At 47.8% G+C, this 27,083-nt stretch overlaps 1 protein-coding gene across 4 annotated transcripts in view; it reads left to right on the top strand.

Moving 5' to 3' along the window:
* The window catches only part of LOC105492335 (trio Rho guanine nucleotide exchange factor), a 368,213-nt gene extending 353,824 nt beyond the window's left edge, over positions 1 to 14,389 (top strand). For all 4 annotated transcript variants that reach the window (XM_071099091.1, XM_071099090.1, XM_071099092.1 and 1 more), the window contains exons 50-57: positions 1,162 to 1,300; positions 2,130 to 2,157; positions 2,372 to 2,534; positions 2,802 to 2,923; positions 6,782 to 6,860; positions 8,603 to 8,803; positions 11,310 to 11,448; positions 12,067 to 14,389. In XM_071099091.1, the coding sequence (XP_070955192.1) occupies positions 1,162 to 1,300; positions 2,130 to 2,157; positions 2,372 to 2,534; positions 2,802 to 2,923; positions 6,782 to 6,860; positions 8,603 to 8,803; positions 11,310 to 11,448; positions 12,067 to 12,609 (1,414 nt within the window). In that variant the 3' untranslated portion in view covers positions 12,610 to 14,389. The remainder of the gene's footprint in view (positions 1 to 1,161; positions 1,301 to 2,129; positions 2,158 to 2,371; positions 2,535 to 2,801; positions 2,924 to 6,781; positions 6,861 to 8,602; positions 8,804 to 11,309; positions 11,449 to 12,066) is intronic.
* The last annotated feature ends 12,694 nt before the right edge of the window (positions 14,390 to 27,083 follow it).

Genomic DNA, 27,083 nt, shown 5'->3' with positions numbered 1-27,083 from the left:
GATGGGCGGATCACGAGGTCAGGAGATCGAGACCATCCTGGCTAACACGGTGAAACCCCGTCTCTACTAAAAATACAAAAAAATTAGCTGGGCTTAGTGGCGGGCACCTGTAGTCCCAGCTACTTGGGAGGCTGAAGCAGGAGAATGGCATGAACCCGCGAGGCAGAGCTTGCAGTGAGCCAAGATCACGCCCTGCACTCCAGCCAGGGTGACTGAGCGAAAGTCCGTCTGGAAATAAAAAAAGAAATTGCCACAGCCACCCCAGCCTTCAGCAACTACCACCTTGATCAGTCAGCAGCCATCAGCATCTAGGCAAGACCCTCCACGAGCAAAAATATTACGACTCACTGATGGCTCAAATGATAGCATTTTTTTTTTAGCAAATAAAGTGTTTTTAATTAAGGTGTGTATATTTTTTAGACATAATACTACTGCACACATAATAGACTCTAGTATAGTATAAACAATTTTTATATGCACTAAGAATCCAAAAATTGATGTGGCTGACTTTATTGTGACTCAGTTTATTGTGGTAGCCTGGAACCGAATCCCTAGTATCTCTAAGGTATGCCTGTCCAGAAATGGATTTATGATAAGAAATTAGCTCACGTAGTTATGGAGACTGGCAAGTCCAAATCTGCAATGTGGACCAGCAGGCTTCAGACCCAGGAGAGCACGTGGTGCAGGCTGAGCCTGAAGACAGTCTGCTGGAGAACGCCCTCTTCCTTGGGAGACCAGACTTTTTGTGTTCCCTTAAGGTCTTCGGCTGGTAGGATGAGGGCCATTCACCTTAGAAAGGGCACTTTCCTTTACTGGACCCATCCAAATGTTCATCTCACTCAGAAACACTCACAGGAGGACCCAGAATAACGTTTGAACAAATATCTAGGCATCCTGTGACCCACTCAAGTTACACATAAAATCAGTTATCACAGGCACCTTTATATTTTCATTCTCAAATTTGAAGAGATTGTTGGTTTTATCTCCTGGTTCTGGAGAATCACAGGAGCATTTTCTCTAACAGAGGTCACTGTTCGTAGAGGATTTCCCATCCCCCTGCACACACATAAGTTGAATATTCCGCTTTTCTTTAACACTTCCAGGTAGCACTTGGTGAATGTTGGAAAGGCATCATACCCACAATGTGTTCTTTTCCCCTAGGAAGTCAACATCTTGGCACACAGCACTCCGTTTAAGGAAAAAATCTGAGAAAAAAGATAAAGACGGCAAAAGGGAAGGCAAGTTAGAGAACGGTTATAGGAAGTCACGGGAAGGACTCAGCAACAAGGTATCTGTGAAGGTGTGTTCGGGGGTCTTCAGGAGCCCGTGTCATCCCAGCATGAGAGAATGGATCAGGGAGGACAGAGACTCTGCAGACCTGAAGGTGGTCTTGCTTATGACCTCCCTCCCACCCACCAGCCCTGTGCCCTGTGTGTCCTGTAGGGTCTTGTTAGGGGCACTACGCTGGCCGGCACAGGGATGGGTGAATCCTACAAGGAACCAGGTAGACCCCTGCACACTTCCGCAGGTACACCTGTGGCTTATAAAGAACGTGGTTAGGTTTGCAAATGAAGCACAGAGACTAGCTTCTCAGAAACAGCGGAGATGCAGAGAAGCTATGGCTCAGGCTTCCTTCAGTGTTCCTGCCTTAGAGCAGAGGGGAAGTGGCTAGATGTGGGGGCGCATATGGGCTCCCCGGCTGTGACAGATTCCCCTGGGGACAACTTCAGTCAGCTTGAGTCCTGTAATCAGATTGCCTGACACCTGCGGCAGGGGTTGCCTGGAGAAAAAGAAGGTATCTCCTGAAAGGGACTCCGAGCGCCGGGAGCCAGGGCGTTGGTGGCTCTGCATTAGGAAGGCATCTGAGGACCAACTGGACTCAGCCTGTAGCATGAGAAAAACACACGTCTAAGCAGTGTTTTTGTGTTTGTGGGTAGGAAGAAAAAGACCCACCCAAATTAGTGTGCATGAAGCTTTTGAGTGCAGTGAAAAATGTGGTCTGTTTTGATTGATGCCCAGGCAAGTCAATTTGTACAAGTCTTTCAACAATAATTGTAGCCCTGGAATGAAAGTAATACACCTTAAAGTAGCTGATTTCAGTTAATGCTTGTTTGCTGTTTCCATTTCAGCTTCTCAATCCCAACTACATTTATGACGGTGAGTTCTGTTCTTTTTCTTGTAGTCGTAGAGATGATTCTAGATCTATGGGGCATGTTTCAGAGTACTTGCGTGTGGCCTCTGGAAATGGGTTTTCCGTGGCGCTCTAGGCGTGCAGAGCAGGTTAGGTCCTATCAGTCTGTCGGGGACATGTGGGTGGGTGTGGAGGAGGAGCCAGGACTGATGGGCCTTTACCAACTCCTTTCCCGTGCAGTTCCCCCAGAATTCGTCATTCCATTGAGTGAGGTCACGTGTGAGACAGGGGAGACCGTTGTTCTTAGATGTCGAGTCTGTGGCCGCCCCAAAGCCTCAATTACCTGGAAGGGCCCTGAACACAACACCTTGAACAACGATGGTCACTACAGCATCTCCTACAGGTGAGGGAGGCCCACTCCTGGTGGGTTTCGCTGGCTGGGAGCACCATCTTGTCTCTTGGCAACTGGAAATTCCTCCTTCACGGATGGATTTCTTTGGCCGCCTTCGGCACTCCACTTCTTCCCTGAGAGCACATTTCACGCCGGGGTGTACAGCTCCTCATCAGCACTTGAGCTCCTGCCTTCCCTTGATCCTGAAGGAGGAGGCCAGCGCTGATGGCCACGTGCTCAGCTTTTCTCACACCCAGTGTGTTCCCATCTGTGCCGCAGTGACCTGGGAGAGGCCACTCTGAAGATTGTGGGCGTGACCACGGAAGATGACGGCATCTACACGTGCATCGCTGTCAATGACATGGGTTCAGCCTCATCGTCGGCCAGCCTGAGGGTCCTAGGTAAGCACCGTGCTACGAGGAGTCTACGTGACCCAGTGGGGCACGTCTTCCAGGAGTCTCCGGAAGTCCTGAGTCTGCCCTCGCACTCCATGTGGCCTGACAGATAGAACAATAAGTCATCTGTGGGGCTTCAAAAGAGAATTGGAAGTAGCAGACCAAAGTGTCTGGGGTGGCACAGCAGAGTGACCTCTCGGCACCTTATGTAAGGTCGGGGGAGACACCAGAGCTCCTGTTGCTCGGAGGAGGATGGGGGCCTGGCTGGTGAAGGCCTCTGGCTGCCTACCATGGGGCACCAGGGCCCCCCCCCCAACCAGCCTCTGAGTGGGGGCAGGCTGCTTTCCGTGCTCTTAGTACTCAAAACACTCAGATCCAGCCACTCAGCTGAATCTGGATCTGGTCTAGGTTGGTCTCACGTAGAATGGGCATGGGAAAAGCAGGAAAGGAGATGTGGGTGGGTCCCGGGCCTGCGCAGGCACTGTGGCCCTCTGAGACCCTAACAGCAACCCTTCTGGGTGGATGCGCCCCCTCCTTACCCTGTCCAGGAGGAACCAGGCCCAGGGCTGCTCAGCAGCTTGTCCAGAGCATCTGGCTAGGAGGCCTCTGCCGTGGGGCCTGCTTGCTCTGGTCTGAAGACCTTGTTCTCTCTCCTCAGCTAAACCGCAAGCTCCTTGGGGCAGAACCCATATCTTAGGCCCTTTCAAAATGCTCTGTAGTTACCTGATGTAGATAGCTGCTGAGAAAGGCGTGGGCTGCTCTCTGCTGCCATCTTGCGGAAGGCCGGCCGTGCAGTACTGGGCTCTGAGGGTTCCCGTCCATCCTCCAGCTGCACCACAAATGGAGCTGCTTCCAGAGGACAAATAAAACCCCAAATAAAAGATCGATTGAGTCCCAGAGCACCCTGTGTGTAGACAGTAAGCAGAATTTGTCTTAGAACTTTTGTCCCAGGTATCTTAATTTCCTGTTTTTAACAACATTAAATCAGAAAACAAGTTCTGATTTTTTTGGATCATGGAACAAGAAATTTTAAAATCTAGAATTTGGCAGTAAACAATAAAAAGTAAAGATTTTCTAATTTTTAAATAACACAGAAATTACACAGGTGATTTTTTTTTTTTAATAAATCACTAGCAAAAGCTAAAGGACTTTAGAAAGGTAGACTTTTCAGCCAGGCGTGGTGGCTCACGCCTGTAACCAGCACTTGGGGAGGCCGAGGTGAGTGGATCACGAGGTCAGGAGATAGAGACCATCCTGGTTAACATGGTGAAACCCCATCTCTACTAAAAATACAAAAATTTAGCCAGCGTGGTTGCACACTCCTGTAGTCGCAGCTACTCGTGAGTCTGAGGCAGGAGAATCACTTGAACCCAGGAGGCAGAGGTTGCAGTGAGCCAAGATCATGCCACTGCACTCCAGCCTGGGTGACAGAGTGACACTCTGTCTCAAAAAAAAAAAATAATAATAAGACTTCATACCCTGGAAATGCAAATGGGAAAATAATCCAAGTATATGGTTAATTCTGTCACACAAATTCAGCTGCAACCGTAGGTTTTCAGAAGAATTATGTGGACTATTCCAAGATGATCTTAACTATTTCCAATTGTTCTCTGAGAGAAGCCACTTTGTTTGCAGGCATCAGTAATTTTGTGTTTTGTTTTAAATCTACCCATGGCTCCACTCCTGTCCGCCTGAGGCTATTCCTGCCCCCACAAGCTGGGGTGGGTGCCCTCATTCTGTCCAGCCTTGGCTGCCTTGCAGAGCCCCAGTTCTCAGATGCTCAGGAAACAAAGGCTTCTTCTAAGCCCAGCTCCGGCTCAAGGCAGGGAGCTGGTCAGAATCTGGGCTACGAGAGGGAGTCCTGAGGCTGGAGGCATTGGCTCTGCACCCTGAGGACATGTGCAGGCCCCCAAACTGTGTCCAAGAGAATCATCCAGAGAGCGCCCTGTCATGCCACCAGCCAGGGCCGAAGCTTCTGTTGATGAGAAAAGGGTGCCGGGGGCAGTGGCTCATGCCTCTAATCCCAGCACTTTGGGAGGCCGAGGCGGGCAGATGGCTTGAGCCCAGGAGTTGGAGACCAGCAACGTGGCAAAACCCCATCTCTACAAGAATACAAAAAATTAGCTGAGTGTGTGTCCCACTACTCTAGAGGCTGAGGTGGGAGGATCACTTGCCACTGGGAGGTTGAGGTTGCAGTGAGCTGAGATTGCACCACTGCACTCCAGCCTGGGTGACAGAGCAAGACCCGGCCTCAAAAAAAAAAAAAAAAAAAAAAAAACCAGGGAGAAAGGAAGGTGTGTTTTAGAGGAGCCGGGGAGCACCTGCCACTGTGGTGCTCTGTCTCTGGATCTGGTTAGTGGGCACCGAGTCACCATTTATGTTTGGTCCATTTTTCTGTATATATGTAATGCTCGAATAAAAATGTTTATTTAAAAAAGACAAGCCCTTTCAGTTAAAAAAAAAGAAGAAGAAGAAATACTTTTACGTAAATAGTTCAGTATTTTTTAATGTGATTTGGTAGATGCTTCAAATCTGCCTAGTGAAATAATTTTATTTTGATTAATGATTCTCTGTCAGTACTCCTTCACCTACACAGTCAGAATTAGCCTTACCATTTCTAAAGCACTTTAAAGGGGTGCAAATGTGCCAGCATTAACAAAAAAGACTGCAGAATGAAACGTAGCCTTTGGTTTGCGTGATTGAAGTGATTGTTGCTTCTCGTGTGTCCTTCGGTGAAGATTTGGGGCTTTGTGTGTGCCAGGCACTCTTCTGGTTTCTGGGAGGCTGCAAAGGTGGATCAGACATGGGTTCACTTATAGTCATGTAGCGGTCAGCAGCGCTCCTGTGACAGCAGTGCTGGCTGGCAGCACATGGCACCCACCGGGACTGCCCACTGCTATGCAAGGAGATGATTTCCAGCCATGAGTGAGTCAGGGAAGGCACGTGGAGGAGGTGGCCGCCACCCCGAGGAGCCCGATTAGACAAGTCAGCTTGGACATGGTTTAAGGAAACACATTCCCAGTGACAACCTGGGGAGAGGTGAAGAAGCCCAGGTGAGGATAGGGGTGGACAGATGCTCAGCCTGGGCTGGACTGCAGGTCAGGTGAGCGGGCTGAAAGAGGAACTAAGTGGGGAGAGGAGGCTGGATGAGCCGGGTCAGGAGGGCCTGCCTCCCATGGAGGCTTAGAATCACAGTGGCAGCTGTGCTTCCCAGGGGCTGCCTGGCAGTGGGGCCACGTGGGGCTCCCCCACTTAGTGCTTCTTTTCACAGGAAGACTCTAGAAAGGATGCTTTCTGTTCCTGTGGACGTGTACACAGGATTCATTACTAACAGGTGATTTACAGTTGGCACTTTCCTAATAAAATTCTCTTTGTAGTGTATTTATGATTTATTAACCCTGTAAAACTCTGTGAACGTTAAGTGAATACTGTGGACTCTTGATCTCTCATGGCTGTGAAAGGAGGCGTGGGGAGGAGAGAACAGCCTAGCCCTGAGGCAGTGCGGCCAGGTGAACAGGGAGGACCATCTGTAGCAGTGCTGTCCAATAGAAGCAAAAAGAGGCCACATGTGCAAGTTTAGATTTTTCTAGTAAACACATTTTAAAAATAAAAGTAAAAGCAGTTTTTACTAACATGTATTTAATTTGAAAAATTATTAGTGAAATATTTTGCATTCTTCCTTCACGCTAAGCCCCAGTGTCTGTGTGTCCTTCAAGCACCCACCACATCTCCACTCATGTGAGCCATGTGGCAGGTGCCGGGGGGCCATGTGCAGCTGCTGTGAAGGACAGTGTGTGGCGATAGCCTTCTTACCCAAGAAGCTCCACGGGAAACAAGTTCAGGCAGGTGCTGTTCTTCTTGCAGGTCCAGGGATGGATGGGATCATGGTGACCTGGAAAGACAACTTTGACTCCTTCTACAGTGAAGTGGCTGAGCTTGGCAGGTATGAGGTACAACCCAGAATGCCTTCCGAAAGAGTAGAGTGCAGGGAAGACATACCAGAGAGTGCGTGGATTAAAGCTAAGCCGCGTTATCTTGCCAGCAGTTGGAAGCTGTGTGTCTTGCATTTGAATCGTAACTCTCATTGCCTTTAGATGCTAAACACTGGGGAAGTAAGGAAGCCGTTTTCCTCTCGGGTTCCAGCAGAGAGGCGGAATGCCACAAGCCACCCCTCGATGGGGAGAAGTTGCTTCCCTCTGTGCGTGTAGAATAGTGGTAGCTCTGTGCCATCCTTAGGAGAGTTCAGGAATCTTTCAAACGCTTCCTATAGTTCTTAATCCTCTTGTGTCCTTCACGTTTCGCTTGTGCGTGGAGACTTCAAGGAGTGACAGTAAAATCAGATGGGGTATCAGCGTCCTCCTGCACAAACTAAGAGAGAGGTTTCCCATCTAGGGGGCTCTTTCTCTTCATGAGGGGCAGCCACGCCAGGGGTGGCCCAGCAGTGCCATCAGACAGCCCGGCTCTCTTGGCTCTGCCTCTAGGGCCACACAGCACACATATCCAGGTGCTGTGTCCCATGTGGCAGGAAGAGCAGGGTCAAAGGAGCATGACCGCTTTCCTTCGTCCTTTTGTAAGAACTCCCCCAGAAACTCCAGCAGCAGCGCCCTCTGGCTTCCATTCCTGAGGCCGTAACTGGTCACATGGCTCCTGTTGATGTCTCTGTCAGCTGTCTCTGGCTGCATAAAAAGTCACACCAGCACATGCTGTCTTAGGACAGTGGTGACGTGTGCCTTCTTCTGGTGCCGAGGGCAAATGGGGCCGTTACTCTGTTGGCCCCTCCTGGCCTGGTCAGCTGGTGCACCATGCCCCGTGTGTGTCAGAGGCCTTGTCTGCGACACTGGCCTCTCTCCACATCAACTTTCACCCTGGGCCTCCCCACATGAGGGCAGTGGCATTCCAGAACAGCAGGAGCGTCAAGGCCTCTGAAGGCCCAGCCTCAGAAATCAGCGACCAACGTCCTCCACACCCTGTGGGCCAGAGCCAGCCCCAGGCAGCCCTGATTCAAGGGGAGGAACAGCCCCAGCCTCCGAGTGAGAGACGTGGCAAAGCCATGGCCTTTAACCCTGTACACAGCCTGCCCACTACAGGCGCATCTCTGGTCCTCACGTGTGCAGAATGCACTCACCCACCTCAGGCCCCCATCTGAGGTCCAAAGCCTCATCCAGATCACGTTGAGGTGTGACCAGTCCCTGGAAGTGGGTCATCAGGTTCAGCTCCAGGGTCCTCGTGCCTGCCCCACACTCACACCCACAGTGTCGAGGCTGAGGCAGTGACCACAGCAGACACTCCTTTCAAACGTGCAGGGAAGGGTGGCTGACGGGAGGCGTGAGCAGACATCCCGGCTTCTGCACGTTGTGGGGAGCAGAGGGAAGCCACCTGGCAAGGCCGAGGCTCAGAGGTCTTGCCCTGTCACTTCTACCACACACGGTGCTGGGAAGCCGCCACCAATGTGAGGAAACCAAGGCTGCCTGGGAGGGAGGACCAGCAGAATCGCGTGGCTGCGGGGACAAGGTCAGATTTGGGGGACGGCCATGGCACCACAGCTCCTCCGTGGAGTGGCCAGGAGAGCAGGGCCTCTGGACAGGACTGGGCCACCACACAGCCAGTCCATTTAGGATAACAGAGTCTTTCTCGGTGCCAGACCTCAGCAGCCTCTGCAAATGGTCTTCTTGACGTATTTTACAGGGGCAGATTCTCTGTCGTTAAGAAATGTGATCAGAAAGGAACCAAGCGAGCCGTGGCCACTAAGTTTGTGAACAAGAAGTTGATGAAGCGCGACCAGGTCACCCATGAGCTTGGCATCCTGCAGAGCCTCCAGCACCCCCTGCTCGTCGGCCTCCTCGACACCTTCGAGACCCCCACCAGCTACGTCCTGGTCTTAGAAATGTGCGTACACACCTGGCCTTCCGCTCCCAGCTCTCTGCCGCCACCTCGGGGTTTTGTTGTTGCTGTTTGTTCTCTAAGAGGGATAGATATTGGGCTTTTAGAATTTACAGAACTAAAAAACATCTTCACTGCCATAGCCCACAGCTTTCGAGCCTTCCAGTAATGGCAGAAAGCAGTGTGGTCTTCACGGGGCAGCTGCCTGACGAAGGACAGTCACCCCTAGGGTGGAACGCCCGACACGCTCAGCCGCCCGGAGACGCCCTCCCATTTCTGAAGGTCCCATGAGGCCAGGCTGTCTCTGGTGCTGAACCCAAGCCCCCATTAGTGGTTGGAGGCTGACCTGATACCCCAAGCCTGTGCAGGGGCAGCTCACCCCGGATCAGCGCTGCCCCTCAGGCCTCCTGCCAAGGGCAGGCCAGCTGGATGGGAGGGTAAGACGCACCTCCCTGCAGAATGTCCTCCACAGAGGGGGTGCGGGCACACGAACCAGAGCTGCCCCACTGGCACCATTGTACTTACTGGGCTCCTTCATAAGATCAGAAAATGATTCAGTCACGTAAAGAAAAGTGGAAACCTGTGTCCCTCAGGAGCTGTTCTCATCTAGGTGTGGGTTCGCATGGAAATGTCAGGAGAGCGCAAGCTGGGGGTGCATCCGGCAGGGAGTGACTGGAGGCCAGGGATGCCGCCCAACCTCCTACAAGGCAGGGACGACCCCCACGGATTCATCCGCCCCAAACGTCTGTGCATTTAGCTTTGAAAAATGTCGATTCCTCCTTTTTAGGGGGAGTCATTTTATACGTTTACTTTCATTTGCAACTTCTTTTCCATGGGGAAGGGTAAAACCTTTTGCCGCTGTTTGGAAAGTTTGCGTAGCTCTTCAGTGGAAGGACAGGATTAGCGGGGCACCCCCATGGGATCATGTAGGGGCAGACTCCAGCTCGGGGCCCCTCGCCTGCAGGAGCTCCCTCCAGGCCCTGTACCTGATGTTGTAGTTATTGTCATTTTTTTCTTAAAGAAATTATGAATGCCTCCCCATACCCTTCCTAGGGCAAGGCTGCCACAGGGTCCCGTGTGGCCCCACATGCAGCCTTACCAGCTTCCTCGGGCAGCGCGTGTGCCATGGGTGACACTGGATGTCTCAGGAAGGCCTCCCACCCATGGCTGCACAGCTAAAACCTCCCCCAGAACACGGGGATGGGGACCCGCTTCCAGCCCCTCTCCCAAGAATAGAAAATACGTCTCGTGGCAGAAGGGCAGACGGTGGGGCGCACCTGAGCCTAAGCAGTGTGTACGGAGAGGAGGTTCACGGGCCTGGGCCTGGCCTCAGTCCCCGCCCTCCCTCTCATCGGCTCATTTCTCACCCTGGGTATCCTTAAAAGCAGCATTGGCTTCAAAGGGTTGGCATGGGGCCGACATGGTGCGACGTATGTGGAAGAGCTGACGTCCAAGCCGAGGCCTGGCCTGGGAGCCTCGGGACCTGGGAGGTCTCCTCTCTGGCTCCAGATGCCGGTGACCAACAGCCACTGCTCACCTTCCCCGGGGAGTTTTAACAAGACTGTGGCTTGAGTGCTTGTCATCAATCTACAAGGCCTTCGTTTCTGGACTGACATTTCAGTGCTTTCAGCCGTCATTTCTGGGAAACAACATGGTTTGGCCTCACCATCCTGTTCATAGGATATGTTTTCATGACACATTACTCCAGTTCTCACAGGCTACTCCCCATTGCTAGACAGGCAGCTGATCTTCCTACAGATTTCTGTTTTGCAAAGAGCAGCATAGGCCGGTGTTTAGAGAGGCGGGGCCAGACCACCTCAGTCCAGTCCTGGCTTCTCCACCCTGGAGCGGTGGACCTTGGGCAAGTTTCGTGCTTTCTCTGTGCCTGAGTTTCCTCATGTGTCACATGGGTACAGCAAGGCCCACTTCACAGACAGTCATAAGGATTAAATGAGTTGTTAGAAGGCGTTGAGCCCCTGGCACTTGGCAGTGCTGGGGAAGTGTTTTTTTAGTATGAACAGTAATTTCAGAGGAGAAAGCCTTCTGGGTCCAACGCTGAGCACTGACTGGGCCACCTCCTGCCCAACCTGTGGTTACGTGATCTCAGTGAGTCTTCCCATGGCCCATTTGACAGGCAAGGAAACTACAGCTCCGAGAAGCATGGTCTACATGCCTTCCTTCAGCAGATACCACAGGATGCCTGCTGTGCCTGGCACTGCCGGCAGCCAGGCCACGCCATCCCCCACAACAGGCAGATTTGGACCCTTGACTGGGCCGCTCTACCCCTGGCTTCCCTCTTAAGATGGAGACACCATGTTCCCCACTCGTGTCTTCCCATCAGAGCTTCACAAAAATCCCCCTCCTTGTCTGGGCACACCTTAGAGGCACAGCCCTGAGATCCTGATGACACATTCATAACAGGTGACAGATCTGACATGTTTACTTCTTACTAGCCCGAAGAGGTCTGGAAAGGAAAGCACGTCGTAACAGTCACCCGTTCCTGCCTCTGTAGGGCCGACCAGGGTCGCCTCCTGGACTGCGTGGTGCGATGGGGAAGCCTCACCGAAGGCAAGATCAGGGCGCACCTGGGGGAGGTTCTGGAAGCTGTCCGGTACCTGCACAACTGCAGGATAGCACACCTGGACCTAAAGGTTGGTGAGGCCCTGGGCAGGTGAAGGGGGGTCCGAGCACACCGGCTTGGCCATGTGGGACACAGAGCCCCCTCTGAAGCCAGGCCAGGAGTGCCCGAGCGACTAGGGACAAAAAGGGTAGCGGGGGCAGCTGATTAGCACTGGTTGCTCATCTCTGTTTCTAAGCGTTTGCGTTCAGTGATGCACACAGTCAAGAGTACACTGGGTAAAACACTGGAGCCCTCCCAGCCTTCCACGACTTTCAGAAAGTCCCCATGAGTGTTGCCTGGTGGGTGTGGCGGGTGCAGTGGTAGCTTAGGCAGGAAAGAGAGTATTCCCTTCGGTGCTAGGAGGAAAATGAACAGCCAGCTTCAGAAAGCAGCCTGGTTTCATTAGGCTACTTGGCCCTTAGATCTCCAGAGAGAGCTGCTCTGTGAAGCTGGGTCCCAGCTCCGCTGGGTCGTCTCTTCCTCCTCACCCTGGGCGGGCAGCTGAGGGTCCGGCCTGCTTTGCACATGCATGGCTTGTCCTAGTTGACATCATAGATTCCTTCCACCTCACCGTAGAGTCCCGCCAATCATCATGAGTAAGCTTAAGATTGGACTGGTCTGAAAATGACAGTTGTATTCTGTCTTCCAGCCTGAGAATATCTTGGTGGATGAGAGTTTAGCCAAGCCAACCATCAAACTGGCTGACTTTGGAGATGCTGTTCAACTCAACACGACCTACTACATCCACCAGTTACTGGGGAACCCTGAATTCGCAGCCCCTGAAATCATCCTCGGGAACCCTGTCTCCCTGACCTCAGATACGTGGAGTGTTGGAGTGCTCACATACGTACTTCTTAGTGGCGTGTCCCCCTTCCTGGACGACAGTGTGGAAGAGACCTGCCTGAACATTTGCCGCTTAGACTTTAGCTTCCCAGATGACTACTTTAAAGGAGTGAGCCAGAAGGCCAAGGAGTTCGTGTGCTTCCTCCTGCAGGAGGACCCCGCCAAGCGTCCCTCGGCTGCGCTGGCCCTCCAGGAGCAGTGGCTGCAGGCGGGCAACGGCAGAAGCACGGGCGTCCTCGACACGTCCAGACTGACTTCCTTCATTGAGCGGCGCAAACACCAGAATGATGTTCGACCTATCCGTAGCATTAAAAACTTTCTGCAGAGCAGGCTTCTGCCTAGAGTTTGACCTATCCAGAAGTTCTTTCTCATTCTCTTTCACCTGCCAATCAGCTGTTAATCTGAATTTTCAAGAGAAAAACAAGCAAATATAACTGATCAGCTGCCGGTATGTTCATCGTGTGAAATTGCATTCCAAGTGGGCTGTGCTCAGCAGTGCTTGGACACAGAGCTGCAAGCTGCGCTGGGGTGGAGGACCGCCACTTACACTCTGCCCAAGGCAGAGGTCGCATTGCTGTATCACAGTATTTTATTCAGGTTTCTGCAAAAAATAAAAAGATACTTTTTTAAACAAACATGAATAGAATTTTGCAAATTTAACGTTTTCAAGATTTATTCAAGGAAACAAAATGCCTATGTTCAACCACTGGTGTTAACGAACAAAGATACTGTGCGTCTCTGGGGAAGACGCACCCAGGTGGCGGCCACTCCCACGGCCTTGTCTAGGGCTCAGAGTCCACTCGGCTCTGAGCTTCTCCAGGCGCCTCGTCTGTGTGCGTCTCACACCAGACGTGGCTTCTGAAACGTGCATTCAACCTCAAACTTTTGCATAAAATAGAATGAATCGTTTTGCTCTGATGAAATGTAGGCCTTACTTGTATATAAGACTGTTCCTGCCTTCGGTCTGTGGTTTTCCCACCTGCCTCCCCTCCCCACCCCCCACCCACCGCCTGGGGCTTCCTCTGGGGGTCCGAGGGTGTGCCCAGCAAATGAAGACATCAGGTTGGGTCCTGCCCCACTGCCCCTCCCCCTGTTCCTGCCCCAAGCCGTCAATCAGATTGTTGAGCAGTACACAGTCAGATGAAAATACTGTAAATGCACTCATTGGGGGTTTTTTGGTTTTACTTCATATCATGTGCAATGTTGTGGCTTTAACATTTTATGCAACTATTTATGAAGACCTCTGTTGTACCTGTAATAAATATATAGAAAAAGCACATACTTCGTATGGTGAGCTTTATGGTTTTGTGTGTGTGTTGGGGTTGGCGGGTGGGTGGGTAGGGTCGTAGCCCTGTGCCATCAGTTCAAGGAGACTTTTCGTGAAACTTGTTGGTTTTGAGGACTGTAAAAAGTGATTTCATACTCTGAATATAAAACTGGATAATAGGGTAATGTTTTAAAATTTATTATGCTATTATTCAGAATGCCAAAGTATTATTTTTTTTCTCAAAATCAGTCTGGACATTTACTACTTTTTAGACTTTTTGACTTTCAACTTTCTGTACAAAAATTGGCTGGGTTTTGAGCTTTTGGTAAGAAATAAAAGCCGATTAAGCACTGGCCGCCCCGCGGCTGGTACCCAATGCCCGAGTCACTGTGGCAGCATTCGCACTGGCGTGGGGAGTCCTTTCAACTCAAGGAGGCTGGGTTTCTGGGCACCCTTGACGTTTTCTGGATGTCTTTTTATCTTTCTCGTGTGAACTGCACTACAAAGGAGACCAGCCCATTTCCCAAGCCAGCCAGACACCTGGGTCTTGAGCCATAAACTGGCGTAGTTAAGCTTTGCAGCTTCCAATGTATTTTATTTATTCTTTTGTTGGGTTTTTGTTGGTTCTTGTAAAATTGTACAGAAACTTTTTAAAAGAAATTGGATTCAAAACTGGATGTGTATTCGTAACCTCATGATTTTTATTTGTGTATTGTTTCTTTTATTATTTCAGTTAAATTTTTACATTATTTTGCATGTATATTTCTTTGTACAGAGACCTTACATGTTTACACAGTATGATGTGATGTAAATATTTTATTTTGCCATCAGTTATTTTAAAAAATTAAACATATTTGCCTGATTTTTGTGTTAGGCTTTTTATTTAAATTGGTCACTGTTGAATCGGAAAGACAGATGGCTGAGGGAGAGACTGACGCAGACTTCTCATGGGTGGGAGGTGGCAGAATGTACTGGATTGAGAACCCTCTGTACACACTGAGAAATGCGAGTCGCTCAGCCTCCTGCAGACTGGTTCAGACACCACACTCGAGACCCTGGTATGCACCAGAATGTCGACTGACTGTGCACAGCGAGGCTGTAGCTTGTCCTGGTTAGAATAAGCGAGGCTGTAGCTTGTCCTGGTTAGAATAAGCGAGGCTGTAGCTTGTCCTGGTTAGAATAAGCGAGGCCGTAGCTTGCTTGTCCTGGTTAGAATAGCTAAGGCACCCTGTTGCCTGATGAACTCAGAATTAGAGTGAGGGAAGAGCTCGTCCATCCTGGCCTCAGAAAAGCAAAGGTAATGTCCAGATAGATTGAAGAAAATGAAACAGTTTCATTTGGTTAAGAACAAAGATCCTGCAGCTAGGAGAAGATTCCCCAGTGGTGCCTCGACCTCGGCCCTGAGCCCACCCAGTCCGGGGGTCTTGCAGCCAAGTGGCTTCCCCAGCTCTGCCAGCCTGGCTGCTGACAGTAGCTTATTTTTTCCAATGACCATATCTTCTCTCTTGATTCTTTCTGGCTTTCCTTCTGGGCTGATGACTTTTATTGTTCAACACACCATGAAGAACAAGTATTCTTTCTCATCTGTTTGCGGAAATCCTGAATAGAAGGCTGATGTGAAAGGACACTTGTGCAGTCTCTAAGTCAGGACATGGGAAGCTAACTCCCTGAGGTGTGTGCCCGCCCAAGTCCCAGCAGTACCCATGACTCAGTGGGCTCTGGAGGGGGCAGAAATTCAAGGTTGGTTCTAATCTACCACCTGCCCAGCACAGCATCCTGCCCCAGGGGGAGTTGCCTGGCCCACCACAGTGCCACACCTTCTGAGCAACACAAAGGAGGCGAGGGGTATGTGGTGGTGTCCTTTAAATGGGACAGTTGCTGAATGGAGTGGTTCTGCCTGTAAGATTAGCAGAACTCACTGTGCCCAGTGAAAGAGCCTCAGGCGTTTGGTCTGTCGTGATCACTGGATTTTTTTTCTCAAATACCAAGGTCTTTTTCATTCTGCAAGTTACTGTAATCTTTTAAAAACTCGGATTCTCTTTAGCCCTAACAAGTGGGGGGAAATCAATGTTTTAGCAGAATTATGAACCTCATAGTAAGCAATAATCTATTAGATGAGGTCTTTGCTTACTGTAGCTATACAGTAAGTCTTGAAAGCAAGTAGACATCCCCCCACTTTGTTTTTGTTTTTGTTTTTGTTTTCCAAATTGCTTCTGCTAATCTAGTTCCTTTGCCTTCATAAATTTTGGAATAGCCTTGTTCATATCTACAAATATTAGACCATCTTAGACCACTAGAAGGAGAGGTCCTTTCTCCTGTACATTTTCGAGACAATTGTAAAGAAAGGAGTAATTCTTGGAACTGATCGATTCTCCATATTATATTTATTTATGTGAGATTTAACTTACAGAAAATTACGCAAGTCAATAAATGTTTATACATGTATATACCTGTGATCGCCACCCAAAGCAAACTATAGAACGTTTCTGTTATCTGTTATCCATTATCCTGCCCAGGAAGGTCTGTCTCACCCCTTCCCAGTCAATCTCTCCCTCCCAACATAATCACTCTTCTGATTTCTATCATTCATAGATATGTTTGCCTTTTAAGTAAAATCATATATTACGTACTTTTTAAAACTAGGTTGTACCTTTTATTTTGAGGCCATTATAGATTCACATCCAATTGTTATGAAATGTACCCTTAGGCTGGGCACGGTGGCTCACGCCTGAAATCCCAGCACTTTGGGAGACCGAGGCGGGCAGATCACCTGAGGTTGGGAGACCAGCCTGACCAACATGGAGAAACTCTGTCCCTACTAAAAATACAAAAAAATTGCTGGGCGTGGTGGCACATGCTGTAATTCCAGCTACTCAGGAGGCGGAGGCAGGAGAATCGCTTGAACAAAGGAGGCGGAGGTTGCGGTGAGCTGAGATCACACCACTGTACTCCAGCCTGGGCAACAAGAGCAAAACTCCATCTCAAAAAAAAAAAAAAGAAAGAAAGAAATGTACCCTTTACCTGTGATAATATACACGATCATACATTATCACAACCAGGATACTGTCACTAACACCGTCAAGATGCAGAATATTTCCACCACCAGCAGGACCCTCCCATTGCCCTGTTATGGCCACACTTCCCTTCTGCCACCACACCCTTCTTTAACCCCTGCCAACCACTTACATGTGCTCCATTTCTATAACGGCGTGTTGAAAATGTTATTTAAACGAAATCATACAGTATGCAGCCTTTTGAAATAGGTGTTTTCTCCTAGCATAATCATCTGAAAATCCAGATTGTTGTATCAAGAGTTTTTTTTCTTTTTATTACTGAGTACTAATTCACAGTGTTGATGTACCACAACTGAACCATTCACCCACTGAAGGACATCTGAGGCGTTTTTTAGCTTTGGGTTGTTAAGAAATAGTTTGCATGAACATTCATTGTACATATTTTCATATGAACATAGGTTTTCATTTCTCTGGGATAAGACAATTGGAAGATCATATTGTAGTCACTTGTTACATTTTTTAAGGTGCGGCCAAACTGCTTTCTAGACCGGTGGTCCCCAACCTTTTTGGCGCCAGGGACCAGTTTTGTGGAAGACAGCTTTTCCATGGATGGTGAAGGAGTGGGAGACGGTTTTGGGATGAAACTGCCCCACCTCACATTATCAGGCATTAGATTCTCATGAGTGTGCAACCTGGATCCCTCGCATACGCAGTTCACAGCAGGGTTCGCGCTCCTATGAGATTCTAACGCCCAGGCTGATCTGACAGGAGGTGGAGCTCAGGCAGTCATACAAGTGATAGGGAGTGGCTGTAAATACAGAAGCTTCACTTATTGCCTGCCACTCCCCTCCTGCTGTGTAACCTAACAGACTGCAGACCAGTAATTTTTACAGATCAGTACTGGTCCGCGGCCTGGGGTTGGAGGCCCCTGTTCTAGACTGTACCATTTCACATTCCCACCAGCAACGTAGGAGTACCAGTTTCTTTGCCTCCTTACCAGCGTTTGGTGGTGTCACTTTTTTAATGTGGCCAAACTGACAAGTGTGAAGTGATATCTTATTGTGGTTTTAATTTGTATTTCCCTGTTGGCGAATGATGTTGAGTCTTTTCATGTGCTTATATGTACATCTTTATATTCTCTTCCCTGAAATGTCTCATCACATCTTTGGCCCATTTTCTTGTTGGACTGTTTGGTTTTTACTTGTTGAGTTCTGAGCGTTTGTTACATATTGTAGCTACTAGTCCTTTGTCGGAGATGTGCTTTGCAGATGTTCTCTCCTCTGTAGTGTGTCTTTTCTTCATCTTAACAGGATCTTTCAGAGAGAAAAATTTTGATGAAGTCCGATTTAATAATTTTGTCTTTTATGGATCAACTTTTGGTGTCAAGTCTAAGAACTCTACCTAGTTCTATATTTAAGATTTTTTCCCCTAAGTTTCTTTTCCTAACAGTTTTTAAGTTTCACATTTTACACTTTATGATCCATTTTGAGCTAATTTTTTTTAATATAAAGTATAAGGTTTAGGCTGAGGATTTTGTTGTTGTTTGCATATGGATGTTCAGTTGTTACAGCACCATTTGTTTTAAAAAGGCTTCCTTTTGGCTGGCCGCGGTGTCTCACGCCTGTAAATCCCAGCACTTTGGGAAGCCACAGTGGGCGGATCATGAAGTCAGGAGATCGAGACCATCCTGGCTAACACGGTGAAACCCCGTCTCTACTAAAAATACAAAAAATTAGCTGGGCGTGGTGGTGCACGCCTGTAGTCCCAGCTACTTGGGAGGCTGAGACAGGAGAATTGCTTGAACTGGGGAGGTGGAGGTTGCAGTGAGCCTAGATCGTGCCACCGCACTCCAGCCTGGGTGACAGAGCAAGACTCCATCTCAAAAAAAAAAAAAAGCTTCCTCTTTTTTATTTTGTTAAAAATCAACTGGAACTATTTATGTAGGCCTATTGCTGGGTTCTCTACTGTGTTCCATTGATCTATTTATCCCTCCACCAATATCACACAGTCTTGATTACTGTAGCTATATAGTAAGTCTTGAAAGCAAGTAGACATCCCCCCACTTTATTTTTTTCAAAATTGTTTCTGCTAATCTAGTTCCTTTGCCTTTATAAATTTTACAATAGCCTTGTTTATACCTACAAAATACCTTTCTGAGATTTTTATATGCATTGCATTAAATCTGTATATCCATCTGGGGAGACCTGACATCTTTGCTGTGTTGACTCTTCCAATCCATGAATATGGTATGTCTCCATTTATTTATATTTCCTTTGATTTCCTTCATCAGTAGTTTTACAAGTTCATATATTGTATATGTCTTATTAGAATTATGCCTAAGTACTTCTTCTTTTAAACAATTATATTTATTTTTAATTTTGGTATTCATGCATTCATTGCTACTATAAATACAGAATACAGTTGATTTTGGAATGCTCATCTCTTAGACTACATATTTGATGCACTGAATTACTAGTTCTAAGTATTTTTTGTAGATTCTTTTGGATTTTTCTTTTTCTTTTTTTTCTTTTTTTTTTTTTTTTTTTTTTGAGACAGAGTCTCACTCTTGTCACCCAGGCTGGAGTGCAATGGCACAATCTAGGCTCACTGCAGCCTCTGCCTCCCAGGTTCAAGTGATTCTCATGCCTTAGCCTCCCCAGTAGATGGGATTAAAGTTGTGCACCACCACGCCCAGCTAATTTTTTTGTATTTTTAGTGAAACAGGATTTCACCATTTTTGCCAGGCTGGTCTCAAACTCCTGACCTCAGGTGATCCTCCCACCTCGACCTCCCAAAGTGCTGGGATTATAGGCATGAGCCACTGCACCCAGCCAACTTAGTATTTTTTGGCTTTGCATTAGGTTTATTGGAGCATTAAATGCATTTTCAACTTATAATGTTTTTGACTTACGGTGTTTACCGAGATGTAACCCCATCATAAGTTGAGGAGCATCTGTATTTTCTCCACATACATTTAGAAACACATCACACAATGTTTTATGTTTTCACCTCAACCATCAAACTTAATTTAGAAAGCTAGAGAGGAAAAAGAAAATGCATTTACCCATACGTTTCCTCTTCCCATTGTTCTCTCTTCCTGATTTTCTGAGATTGATTCCTTTATCCTTTCCTTTCTACTTAGAGAACTTACTCTAGTCGTTCTTTTAAGGCAGTCCTCCTGGCAACAAATTCTCTTAGTGCTCCTTCCTCTGATAACATCTTGACTCCCTCTTCGTTCTTGAAGGATATATTTTGCTGGGTATAAAATTCTGACAGTTGTAGGGGAGGCAGAGATTACCTCCAATCCTCCCTTTCCTGTTAGCTCTTAGTGAACTCTTCAGCTGGCTCTAGAAACCACATTGACACCAGGAAGATTAACAAGACAAAAGTATACAAATTTTATCAGTTTTACATATATGTGAGGACCTTTGCAAGAAAGTTAAGTCCAAATATATGGCCAAAGCAAGATGCTTTTATACATTTTAGACAAAGAATGATAAATTTGAGAAGAAATGACAGGCAGGACAAAGAAAATCTGGGCTGACAATTGTGGCTCATGCCTGTAAGTCCAGCACTTTGGGAGGTTGAGGCAAGAGGATGATTTGAGGCCAGGAGTTCGAGACCAGCCTGGGCAACATAGCAAGACCCCATCTCTAAATAAATAAATATATATATATGTATATATTAGCTGTGTGTTGGCACAAGTCTTGTTCCTAGCTACTTGGGAGGCTGAGGTGTGAGGATCACTTGAGCCCAGGTGTTCAAGGCTGTAGTAAGTTAGTCTTAACCTCCTGACCTCAGGTGATCCACCCATCTTGGCATACCAAAGTGCTGGGATTACAAGTGTGGCCCCTGTGCCCAGGCTTTTTTTTTTTTTTTTCTTTTTTTTCTGAGACAAACTCTTGCTCTGTCACCTGAACTGGAGTGCAGTGGCGGATCTCGAAGGCTGTGGTGAGCTATGATTGCACCACTGCACTCCAGCCTGGGTGACAGAGCAAGACCCTTCTCAAAAAGAAAATCTGGCTGAGGCAATAAATTTTCTAGGGGAGTCGCTGGGAGACATATGTGGAGGGGTGTGGGTATAAGACAGGTGGAAGGTAAGGGTTACTTCATTAAGTATGTTTATTCGGGTTCATTGCAGCCTCCAATTCCAAGCCTCTATTGATAAGGGCTATTTTCTTGCTCTGGCATGGTGACAGTACCCCTCCCAGAGGAATCTTTATGACTTACTGCATGCAGAAAGAGAAAGACCAGCTGTTCCTTTCTGAAACTAGGATCCCTCCAATAACAAAGGGGATGGAGAGTCTTGTTACTGTTCAGCAGAGATGAAAGTTCTGCTTCCCCCTATTTGGGCTTCTCTAACACCATGCTAGCAGAGGTTCCCCTATTACAGCTGGGTAAGGATGGAAGTCTGGGCTCTGCACTAGTCTTTGCTGGCAGGGTGAGGGTGGGAGCCACTGTTTTTTCTGTGATGTGTGGCTGGAGAAGAGCAGTTACTGTCTAAAGGTTTTCCATCTTGCTAGGCCACCCCTTTTCTGTGCCCTTATCTGAAGAGAGCAAGATTTTGTTGGGACCTTTTTTGTCTGCAGCTATGGCATTTCCACATTGCTGGCTTCTTTAGCTCCATGTCTGGGATACATGAGGCAAAAAGAAATCCCAGGGACCCCACCATCCTTGGGGTTCCCCGTCCCTGAAGCCCCACACGGATCTGCGGTCTTCACCTTGCAGAGTCTCCTTAAAGTTTGTTTCATAGGTAACATCGAGCTGTTTCTTGTAGGTAGTGGGAGGAATAGGAGAGAGATGTCTACTCCATTTCCCAGAAGCAGAAATCCAGTATCGGTGCTTCTTTTTCTATTTGCTAGTTTTAGGATTGTGTGCTGTTGGTTTCCTGAGATAAAACAACTGCTTGATCTTTTTTTTTTTTTTTTTTTTTAGATGGAATCTCGCTCTGTCACCCAGTCTGGAGCACAGTGGCCCATGGTCTGCAAGCTCTGCCTCCCAGGTTCACACCATTCTCCTGCCTCAGCCTCCCAAGTAGCTGGAACTATAGGCGCCTGCCACCACGCCCAGCTAATTTTTTGTATTTTTTTTTTAGTAGAGACGCCGTTTCACCATGTTAGCCAGGATGGTCTCGATCTCCTGACCTTGTGATCTGCCCGCCTTGGCCTCCCAAAGTGCTGGGATTACAGGCATGAGCCACCACGCCCGGCCTGATCTTATTTTCAAAAGGGATCAATTGTATCCGTTATAGAAAGGGGGAACCTACACAACCAATAGCTGTCAGAATATAAGCTCTTTACACATGTCACTGTCTTGTACATTTTCTGCAGATTCATTTCTTGCCGAAGTCTTACTTAACTACCAGTGTAATATTCTTCTACTATTCCACAATAACCAAACCAGAATATCCAGAAAAAGGTAACTGATGACAGATGGTAAGTAAGAGATTAGCCAGGCTACCAAGAGCCAGTGGCCTGGGCAGGCCCTAGCCACTCATTGCAGAGCGGTCCATGAGGCAGGATCAGAGGGGATGCAAAGGCTAGAGGGGAAAAGAATGGACCCAAATAACTTCTGACAGAGGGGATTCAATGAATTGTCTAACAAGTTCTGAAAGAACTGAAAAAAGCCAAGAGAGAGCAGCCTTTCCAGGCAGTGAGCGCAGGTTAGGTCCAGGTGTCAGTTGCTCTGGCAACAGCAAGTGGTGGCAGAGGACAGCAGAATTCTCGTGTAATTTGAAGCAACAGAACATTTGCTTCCACGAATATCTTTCTCCATTGGCCATTTCTTATTTACAATTCAAAAATTGTACCAGGGTTTCTCTTTCAGGATGTGTCCGCCGTCCCACTGAAGTTCAGAGGCTTGCGTTCAGGACTGCTGAGATTCCCAGGGCATTTTCCTGCTCTGGGAAAGTTAAACCACGTGCAAGGCAAAGTCTCCTGTGAAAGTCCATGAAGAGTAGAGGCTTTAAAACTAGTTGCCTCGTTTATAATTACTGCATATTTAATAGAAAGCATACACCTCTCTGCTCCATGTTTGAAGGTTAGAAACCTCTTTTACTCAGCTTTATCCAATCCATCCATGTCTTTATGATTACATTTTTTAAAAAATTTATTTATTATTATTATACTTTAAGTTGTAGGGTACATGTGCATAACGTGCAGGTTTGTTACATATGTAAACTTGTGCCATGTTGGTGTGCTGCACCCATCAACTCGTCATTTACATCAGGTATAACTCCCAATGCAATCCCTCCCCCCTCCCCCCTCCCCATGATAGGCCCCGGTGTGTGATGTTCCCCTTCCTGAGTCCAAGTGATCTCATTTTTTAAACTTTCATTTTAGGTTCAGGGACTCATGTGCAGGTTTGTTAATACAGGCAAACTCGTGTCAGGTGGGGTTTGCTGTACAGGCCATTTCGTCTCCCAGGTACTAAGCATAATACCTAATAGTTATTTTTCCTGATCCTCTCCCTCCTCCCACCCTTCTCCCTCAAATAGGCCCCAGTGTCTGTTCAAATTCCCTCTTTGTGCCCTTCAGCTCACATTATTTTGCTTCTGCTTATAACTGAAAACATGTGGTATTTGGTTTTCTGTTCCTGGGTTAGTTTGCAAAGAATGTGGCCTCCAGCTCCACCCATGTTCCTGCAAAAGACATGATCTCATTCTTTTTTATGGCTGCATAGTATTCCATGGTATATATGTACCACATTATCTTTATCCAATCTGTCATTGGTGGGCATTTAGGCTGAGTCCATATCTTTGCTATTGTGGATAGTGCTGGAGTGAACATTCGCGTGCATGTGTCTTTACGGTAGAACTACTTATCTTCCTCTGGGTAAACACCTAGTAAATGGGGTTGCTGCGTCCAGTGGTAGTTCCTGTTTTTCAGTTATTTGAGGAATCGCCAAAGTGCTTTACACAATGTTTGAACTAGTTTAAACTAATTTACACTCCCACTAACAGTGTATAAATGTTCTCTTGTCTCCAGAACCTCACCGGCACGTGTTATTTATCGATTTTTTTTTTTTTTTTTTTTTTTTTTTTTTTTTTTTGAGACAGAGTCTCGCTCTGTCGCCCAGGCTGGAATGCAGTGGTGCGATCTCAGCTCACTGAAACCTCCACTTCCTGAGTTGAAGCGATTCTCCTGCCTCAGCCTCCTGAGTAGCTGGGACTACTCAGGCGTGCGCCACCACGCCCAGCTAATTTTTGTATTTTTAATACAGACGGGGTTTCACCATATTGGCCAGGCTGGTCTCAAAGTCCTGACCTCAGGCAATCCGCCCACCTCGGCCTCCCAAAGTGCTGGGATTACAGGCGTGAGCCACCGCGCCCAGCCTATTTATTGACTTTTTAATAATAGCTATTCTGACTGGTGTGAGATAGTATCTCATTGTGGTTTTAATTAGCATTTCTCTAATGATTAGTGATATTGAGCATTTTTTCATATGCTTGTTGGCCGCATATATGCCTTCTTTTGAAAAGTGTTCATGTCCTTTGCCCACTTTTTAATGGGGTTGTTTGGTTTTGGTTTATACATTTGTTTAAGTTCCTTATAGATTCTGGATATTTATTAGACCTTTGCCAGGTCTACTATATATTAGCATAGTTTGCAAATATTTGTATAGTTTGCAAATATTTTCTTCCATTCCGTAGGTTGTCTGTTTATTCTGCTGATAGTTTCTTTTGCTGTGCAGAAACTCTTTAGTTTAGTTAAATCCCATTTGTCAGTTTTTGCTTTTGTTGCCATTGCTTTTGGCATCTTTGTCATGAAATCTTTGCCAGTTCCTGTGATCAGAATGGCATTTTCTAGCTTGTCTCCCAGAGTTTTTATAGTTTTAGGTTTTACACTTAAGTCTTAAATCCATCTTGAGTTAATTTTTGTATATGCTACAAGGAAGGGGTCCAGTTTCAATCTTCTGCATATGGCGAGCCTGTTATCCCAGGACCATTTATTGAATAGGGAGTCCTTCCTCATTGCTTGTTTTTGTCGGTTTTGTCAAAGATCAGATGGTTGTAGGTGTATGGCTTTATTTCTGGGCTCTCTATTCTGTTCCACTGGTCTTTATGACTACGTTTATCTTCTGTTAATTTGCATCTATAGGAAAGTGTATGTCAGAACAAGTGACATTAAAACAGGATTCTGAGACACGCCCTGTTGATAATTTGAGAATTGCCTACACTGCTGGATTGTTAAGATATGCTAATGACCTGTTTTCCATATTTATTTTTAACTGTTTACAACAAAAGAGAAAAGATGCAAAGTATCACCTTTTTTTTTTTTTGCAAACATGAAAATTACCTCCAGCACTAAGCTCTCCCAAGCACTTGTCAGAGTGGGTAAGCCAAAGGTGTGAGGAGGTCTGTGTTCCTTGATGTCCTTTCTCAATTTTATGGCCAAATGTACAAAATAGGAAACAGACATGAGAGGAGGCCTTAGAACCGTACAGGTGTGACTCCGCGTGGTGGCTCACGCCTGTATTCCCAGCACTTCGGGAGGCTGAGGCGGGTGGATCACCTGAGGTCAGGAGTTTGAGACCAGTCTGGCCAACAGGGTGAAACCCCATCTCTACTAAAAATACATAAATTAGCTGGGCATAGTGGCAGACGCTTGTAATGCCAGCTACTTGGAGGCTGAGGCACAAGAATCGCTTGAACCCGGGATGCGGAGGTTGCAGTGAGCCGAGATTGCACCACTGCACTCCAGCCTGGGTGACAGAGTGAGACTCTGTCTAAAAAAACAAGAACTGTAACTGTGCACGTGTTGATTCACTTTCCGGTACTTCTCTGGAGCACCCTATTTGTCTCTGATACCTCTTTTCCCTTGGGACTTCCTTCGGCCAAAACCCTTGGTCGCCTTCTCTAACAACACGAGCTCCTTCCCTAGGTGACCTCAGCTGGTCTGGTGCCTTTGTATTTGCATTAGTTGCCTGTGGAATTGTTACAAATCACCACAAATGTGGTGGCTTAAAACAAAAGAAACTCCCTAACAGATGTGGAGGCTAGTGTCCAAAATCAGTATCAGGAGGCAGAAAGCAGGGTGTCTGCACAGTCATGGCCGCCAACTCCCTTCCTCTTCCAGTGCACGGTACCTGCTGCACAGTCATGACCGCCAACTCCCTTCCTCTTCCAGTGCCCAGTAGCTGCTGTTGCTCCTTGGCATGTGGCCACATCAGGTCAGTCTTCAAGACCAGCATCTTCAGTCTCCCTCTGTCCCTCTTCACATTGTTTTCCGTGTCAAATCCCCCTCTGACTCCCTCCTCTAAGGACACTCGTGATGACATTTAGGGCCCAGCCGGATAGTCCAATGTCACATCCCTGTCTTGAGATCCTTACTCACATCCACAAGGACTCTTTCTTGCCATAGAAGGTAAGTAACCTTCACGGGTTCCAGGGACTCGGCTGTGGATATCTTCTGGGGCCTCCCACGCCATCTCTGTGCCAACAATTCCTAACTTGATGGCTCTAGCACATGCTCCTGTGCTCCAGGTCACTACCGGCTCTGCATGAACGTCCCAAATGCAACTCTCCTGTTTCCCAGAGGGCAGCCATTTACCCAGATGCTGGGCCAGAAATTTAGAAGCCGTCATCCTGCCTCTCCCCTACCTTCTGCCTTTCATCCAACTCTAGGTCCACCTTCAAAACGACCCCTTCCCCACACCTCTACACTCCAGGGCCCCACATGTCCGCAGAAGCCTCTTACTGGGCTCCGTTCTCCCACTTCTGCACATTTTCACGCCGTTACCCACTCAGCAGCAGGGGCAGCATGGATAAGGGGAAACTAGATCACGTCCCTTTCTGCCTAAAGCCCATGGGACCTGGCGTGGCTGTGAGGACCCCAGCGGGCCCTGAGGATGTGGCTGTGCTGTGCCCACCTCGCCCCACGTGTTCTCTCCTCAGTCCTCCACGCGGCTGTCTCCTCTCCACATGATCCCCTCTCTACCCAGACACCCTGCACCCCCAGTCTTGACCTGAGTCTGCCTCATTATCCTTCGATGGTCCTTATCCTCAAATGTTCTTGAAGCAACGGCCCCCCTGACTCCTCACCCCCAAGAAGCGCCCTTTTAGTCTCTCTGACAATCCCCCTCTTTACCCGCGTTGCATTCCCTACATTCAGTGATGCGTTTGTGGCTTGCTAGTTTCCTGTCTGTGTCCCTCTTAAACTATAAGCTCCATGAGGGCAGGGATCTCGCTTGTTGTACTTATCACTCTTCCCAGCACCTCCTGCCCAAGAGGTAATGACTCCCTCACAGTTTCAAGAAGCCCACAATATGAAAGGAGAATTTTTTTGTTTGGTTGGTTTATTTTTGAGAGGGAGTCTTGCTCTGTCACCCAAGCTGGAGTCCAGTGGCACAATTTTGGCTCACTGCAACTTCTGCCTCCTGGGTTCAAGCAATTCTTCTGCCTCACCCTCCCAAGTAGCTAGAATTACAAGTGCCTGCCACCATGCCCAGCTAATTTTTGTATTTTTAGTAGAGCCGAGTTTCACCATGTTGGCCAGGCTGGTCTCGAAGTCCTGACCTCAAGCGATCCACCTGCCTCGGCCT

The sequence above is a fragment of the Macaca nemestrina genome, chromosome 6, assembly GCF_043159975.1.
Source record: "Macaca nemestrina isolate mMacNem1 chromosome 6, mMacNem.hap1, whole genome shotgun sequence".
Taxonomy (NCBI): Eukaryota; Metazoa; Chordata; class Mammalia; order Primates; family Cercopithecidae; genus Macaca; species Macaca nemestrina.
Note: the sequence above shows the minus strand (reverse complement) of the source record. Positions and strands in the feature narration are given on the sequence as shown.